We start from the raw sequence: 6,000 nt of genomic DNA on the forward strand, positions 1-6,000 counted from the left end.
TGATATTTGTTGCTTACTGTATACATTTTTACTAAATAGTACTGTTCTTCCATGCGCACAAAAAGCGTATTTCTCTCAAATGTTGTGCACAAATGTGTTTACATCCCTGTTAGTGAGCATTTCTCCTTTGCCAAGATAATCCATTCACTTGACAGGTGTGGCATACCAAGAAGCTGATTAAACAGCATGATCATTACACACAGGTGCACCTTGTGCTGGTAACAATAAGGCCACTCTAAAATGTCAATGTTGTGAACAGTGTCCCATGATGGATGTTGGGTTATGGTAAGGGCAGGCATAAGCTACAGACAAGGAACACAATTGCATTTTATAGATGGTAATTGAATGCACAGAGATACAGTAACGAGATCCTGAAGCCCATTGTCGTGCCATTCATCCACCGCCATCACCCCAGGCCCCATCTGTACACAATTCCTGGAAGCTGATCATGTCTCAGTTCTTCCATGGCCTGCGTACTCACCAACCATTGAGCATGTTTGGGATGCTCTGGATCGACATGTATGACAGAGTGTTCCAGTTCCCGCCAATATCCAGCAACTTCGCACACAGCCATTGAAGAGCGGGACAATATTCCACAGGCCAGAATCAACAGCCTGATCAACTCTATGCGAAGGAGATGTGTTGCGCTGTAGCTGAAATACCCAAAGCTGAAAAGGGCGAGAGTCTTGCCTTGGAATTCAGGTCTGAGATGTGGATAATTCTGCCTGATTTTTAGGTGGGTTATAAAGTACACGAGGAAAATGTGTGATAAAACATGTGGCGTTACTTAGCAATTGAAACCATAACAAATGGTTTCCCAGCCTGTTTTGGTAAAAAATAGGGCTGTAGAAATGTAACCACTCAAAATCATATCCAGAGATAGGGATGCAAAGACTGACCATCTATGATATCAAAATTATAGTTTTAACCATGTTATGAGACTGTACACCGTGTTTGTTTAAATGTACAATGTTTACAAACAGTGGAGAAAAACAAGCTTATATATTTTGGGTTTTCAAGGAGTGTGACAGTTGAACTAAGGTCTTGAGGCATTTCTAAGTGATATTCTTCAAGAATCAATGCGTACATATCATTAACTCACAAGTGTATTTAGCGACTTTAAATGCCCTTTTAAAGGGTGCTGTTGAGTGTCACCATTTAAGCCAGGGCCAGGGGTTTTCCCTGACCTCCTCACCTGGTAAGGAACAACTCTGGGTCATAGTTAAAGTCTATATAACTAGGAACCAGTTTTTTCTTTCTGGGTCAGGGCCCATTTTCACAAGGTATCTCTCAGAGCAGGAGTGCTCATCTAGGCTCAGGTCCTCCCCGTCCTCTGAAGCTAAGCAGGGTCGGTCCCTGGATGGGAGACCAGATGCTGTTGGAGGGCCAGTAGGAGGCACTCTTTCCACTGGTAATTTTTTTAATAATATCCTCAGTGATTGGGGACATTTCCATGTGTAGGGTGCCACCTTTCGGATGGGACGTTAAACGAGTGTCCTGTCTCTCTGTGGTCACTAAAGATCCCATGGCGCTTATCGTAAGAGCAGGGGTGTTAACCCTGGTGTCCTGGCTAAATTCCCAATCTGGCCCTCATGGCCACCTAATCATCCACAGCTTCTCCTAATTAATCTCCTTTCCCCTGTAACCATTCCCCAGGTCATTGCTGTAAATGAGAAAGTGTTCTCAGTCAACTTACCTGGTAAAATAAAATCCATATAACCCATTATGATATAAAATACAAAACTGATCCAAGATCAGCAATCCTATCCTAAGACGCTTTGTGAATACGGGTCAGGTCTCAATCAGGACACATTCCTGCTCCTCCTCCTTGTCATCATCAATACTCATTGCTTAAACCCCAGGTCACCTATTCCATAAACTTATGGAGCCATTTGTCAGAGAACGACTAAGAAAGTGTGATTAAATACCTCAACTCTTTATCAGGGTGTCAGGAAAAACTCAACGCACTTCAAAAATGTCTCTTCTATTACACACTGACTTTGCCCCTGTCAAGTGGATAACACAGTGTGTGAGTGAGTGCGAGAAAGTACGATACCCCGGAACCACACTGGAAGGGTCACACACAGCAGGACCGGTAAGCACCCTTGTTTCATAAAGGATTAGCCCTGGACCTCAGTCACTGTCTGGACTTTGGACCTCACAGCAGACAGTCCATCAGCCAGCCAGACATACACTCCCAATTGTGCCTGGCACAGCACAGTATCAAGGAGTGTAAAGAGACAATACATTCCTTGGATAGTGTAATGATATACAGGGAGAGTCATTGAAGACATAGCTACACTGCCTTTTAAGGAAAAAATCCATCTCTTTTCTTTCCTCCGTTACCTCGTTCACGGTTATCCTCATTTCACTGTTTTATCTCCCTCAAGGGTATTTCTTTTTTTTTTTTTTTGTAATTCGTCTGAGGTCGGAATTCAGACGGCTTAAAAAAAATTCAACATGTCATCTTTAATTTGACAGTTACAATCATTGTTTTTTTCCAGTGTCTTGAAACCATAAAAATAAATATACATATGTTACAAAACAATCCCAGTGTCTTTGATCATACAAAACATTTTATACATGATAGGAAGTGTTGTAAAGGTATTACTTGTGTAGTGGTTAGCGTGACATTAGAGACTCCATACCATATATGTACTGCAGTGGTTACCTACTTTGGGAAGCAGAATAATGGGTGTGTGCTGCTGACCTGTGTTCAAATGTTTTCTTTCAAATACTCCATTTTGGGGGGGGGGGGGGCATTCCTGAAGTACCAGATGGGTAGGGTTTGCACAGTGATAAGGCACAGGTTTGCTAGTCTGAGCCACAGAATAACATGTCATATTACAGCGTGTGATTTCTCCACAATCAGAAATTATTTCTAGAATTGTTGTTTTTACAAAAGCATTTTCTTTTCAATTTACAAACATGTATTTTTGTCTCTCATCCATGATGACACAGTTCAAATACAAAATATAGATTTTTTTTGAAATATCTACATATTAATTACACTCTAAACACACTGGGTGAAAGGCTATATTCCTCTTTCTATGAGTAGCTTGGAGGAACAGGGCACTTGGTAAGTCTCTGAGTTCCTCCTGAACTTCCTGTAGGCCTCTATAGGATTTGTAGTCTTTGAAGTCTTTCTCTGGACTACAACTGACTGTACCAGCACACAGTGGTCATATATCCATACATCCGTATCTGTATCAGCCCTGAGGCTCGAGTCTGTCCAACCAATCTGAGTCACTCATTCTGGGGGATGGACTCTTTCTTCACCTCCTATTTAGTGGTTTGGCACAGGAGGTTCCATTAGTCCAGTAGGTAGTCCGACCCATATATTCCCTTTTCTTTAGTTTAGTCCGGCAGGCGTGGCTCTGAAGGAATATTGCACTCCTTAGGAGATGAAGGTGAGAGGTCAAGGGTGAGAGGTCACTTCTCCATTGCACATGGACATGATACCTTCTCTCCTTTTCTTTATACCTATCCTTTTCCCGCCTCTCTTTCCTCTCTTGTTCCTTTATTCTCCTCCTCTCCTCTACTCCAGAGAGAGGTCATCTTTTCTCCTCTCATAAGGGCAGAGAGACTCTGGTTTTCCTGCTGGGTCAGATTGAAGTTTCATTACTGCCGCTGTTCCGGGAGAGAGAAAGGGAGGGAGGGAAGCATACAGGGAGGGAGGGAAGCATACAGGGAGGGAGGGAAGGATAGAGGGAGGGAGGGAAGGATAGAGGGAGGGAGGGAAGGATAGAGGGAGGAAGGGAAGGATACAGGGAGGGAGGGAAGGATAGAGGGAGGGAAGGATGGAGGGGAGGGAAGGATAGAGGGAGGGAGGGAAGGATAGAGGGGAGGGAAGGATAGAGGGAGGGAGGGAAGGATAGAGGGAGGGTTGGATAGAGGGAGGGGAGGATAGAGGGAGGGGAGACATGCTGGGTTAGATGTGTGCAAGTAGGGATGCAGGCTAACACCACTAGACAGTGTACAACCACGTGCAGCATTCATATGTGGGATGGGAACTTTCATTCATACGGTACATATAGTCCTCATGGGATAACTTCACCTAACACATGCAGGTCAGCATCAATAGACTCCGTGGTCAACAGATGCATGTCATTAAAGTGTCGATAATGAAATGCCATTCAGATGCAATCTGACATGAAAATAAATCTTCATCCTTCACTATTTAGGCTAAAAGGAATCATTCATTACATTTACATTTAAGTCATTTAGCAGACGCTCTTATCCAGAGCGACTTACAAATTGGTGCATTCACCTAATGACATCCAGTGGAAATCACTTCACGCTACATTCTCTGCTCCATTGAGAAACACCACACACAAGAATTACACTATGACATCATCATCACGCGACTACCCACTCACTCCGAGTCTGATTCGTTGCCTCCGTTGGTCGCCATCGCCTGCATGCTCATAGCCACGCTCCCATTCTGTGGTAATTGTGGCCGTGGGGCAATCGGCGGCTTGATGATTGCGCTGTTGCCCACAGACACGGGGTGCACCCCGTCGTCGGAGGCCACGGAGGGGCTCTTGGACGGAGGGATGATGGGGGGACGGTTGTAGTCACTCAGCTTCTCCCGCAGTCGGTTCTTCATGTTCTTGTCGGTCAAGGGAGGAGGGTACGTGATCTTGTTCTTCAGGATGCCTGCGATGGGAAGAATACAGAACCTTTTTACATTTGTTTGAGGTGTAATAACACAACTTTCACAAATGCATAAAGACCCAGTCACAGGGCCAATGTATCGTATGCTTGGATGAATGATTGAATGAACAAATAAACGAGTGAGTGAGTGAACAAACACACAAACCAACCAACCAATAAAAAACGAAACAAATAAAAGGAATGTCTACATCTCTCACCCTTCTTCGGCTCAGGCTGGTGGGTGCCCAGGCTGGGAGGCCCATTGGAGGGTAGACTGAGAGGTCCATTCTCCCTAGTGGGGGTCTCCCGGTCCTGCGGTGTCTCTCCTCTCTCTCCTACATGGTTGTGTTTGTTCTCCTGGTGCAGCTCCACGTTCACCTTGGTCTCCACCCTCAGCCGTCCTGCACCGCCAGGATCTTCGCTGTCACTGGCTGTCATCGCCTCCTTGGGCCAGTGAGGCTTCACATGATTGGACACTGCTTCCACTAGGGTCAGAGGAAGAAAAAACATGAGCCAATCAGTATTTTGGTTGTAGTACTACCATACCACAGTACAATAATAAATATGTTGATAACACTGTTGATAACACGGTATAATGCACCGTAATCCAGTTCTAACGTATTCTAATACGTATATCATCTTATCAGAATGAATCAAAAAACTAAACGAGAGAAACTGCAGTGCTTTCTGGGCAGTGAGACCATGGATGTTTTGGGTAACTGATAGGTTCCCGGGTTAGGTTGAGGGGTGTTTTGGATTCGAAATGGATGGCTACCTTTGATGCTGTGCCCTTTAGGTGTGCTGTGTAGAGGCGGTCTCTCGTTGTTCCACTTGGGCTTGATGTCCATGTCATCATCTTCGCTGTCAGAAGAGTGAGACGAGGCATAGGACGAGCTGTGTTCATCTACAGACAACTCACTGTCCGAGTCCGAGTCTGAGTGGGACCAAAAGACAAAAAGAGAGAAAGAGCAACACATGAAGGCATTATGCAGACACCCAGCTCACTGCTGTGAAGACAGCACCCCATCTCCATCAACTCATATAAAAAAGGACAGTTTGATGGAGGTTTTGAATCAGATCCCGATACGGCTTACCGTCTCCTCCTTTAGTGCCGTTCCTGTGGAACAGAGGTCCGTCCAGGTCGGCGTGTCCTGCTTTAGCTGTCCCTGACGATGCGCTGTGCTTCTGGCCAGAGTCACCCCTACATCAGAGAGCAGGCCAACACACAGGTTAGTTACACAGCTAGGTGGAATCACGTTGGAGCCTTTCGACTTACTGTAGAGCTGCAGAAGAACTGATGACGAAATACATTTTTATTCTACTTTATACCCCCTTTTTCTCCCC

The 6,000-nt window shown here is 45.0% G+C and overlaps 1 protein-coding gene across 3 annotated transcripts in view; it reads right to left on the bottom strand.

Annotated features, from left to right (window-relative positions):
• Positions 1–2,449: 2,449 nt before the first annotated feature.
• Positions 2,450–6,000, bottom strand: part of LOC139565790 (cadherin EGF LAG seven-pass G-type receptor 1-like) — a 128,141-nt gene continuing 124,590 nt past the window's right edge. The window contains exons 33-37 of one of the 3 annotated variants that reach the window (XM_071386357.1): positions 5,751–5,857; positions 5,432–5,590; positions 4,875–5,141; positions 4,380–4,659; positions 2,450–3,597 (exon numbers count right to left, since the gene is read on the bottom strand). In XM_071386357.1, the coding sequence (XP_071242458.1) occupies positions 3,570–3,597; positions 4,380–4,659; positions 4,875–5,141; positions 5,432–5,590; positions 5,751–5,857 (841 nt within the window). In that variant the 3' untranslated portion in view covers positions 2,450–3,569. Of the gene's footprint in view, positions 3,631–4,379; positions 4,660–4,874; positions 5,142–5,431; positions 5,591–5,750; positions 5,858–6,000 lie in introns of all 3 variants that reach the window. The other 2 variants (XM_071386356.1, XM_071386358.1) reach the window with 2 other exon arrangements.

Source organism: Salvelinus alpinus, chromosome 37 (assembly GCF_045679555.1).
Source record: "Salvelinus alpinus chromosome 37, SLU_Salpinus.1, whole genome shotgun sequence".
Classification (NCBI taxonomy): domain Eukaryota; kingdom Metazoa; phylum Chordata; class Actinopteri; order Salmoniformes; family Salmonidae; genus Salvelinus; species Salvelinus alpinus.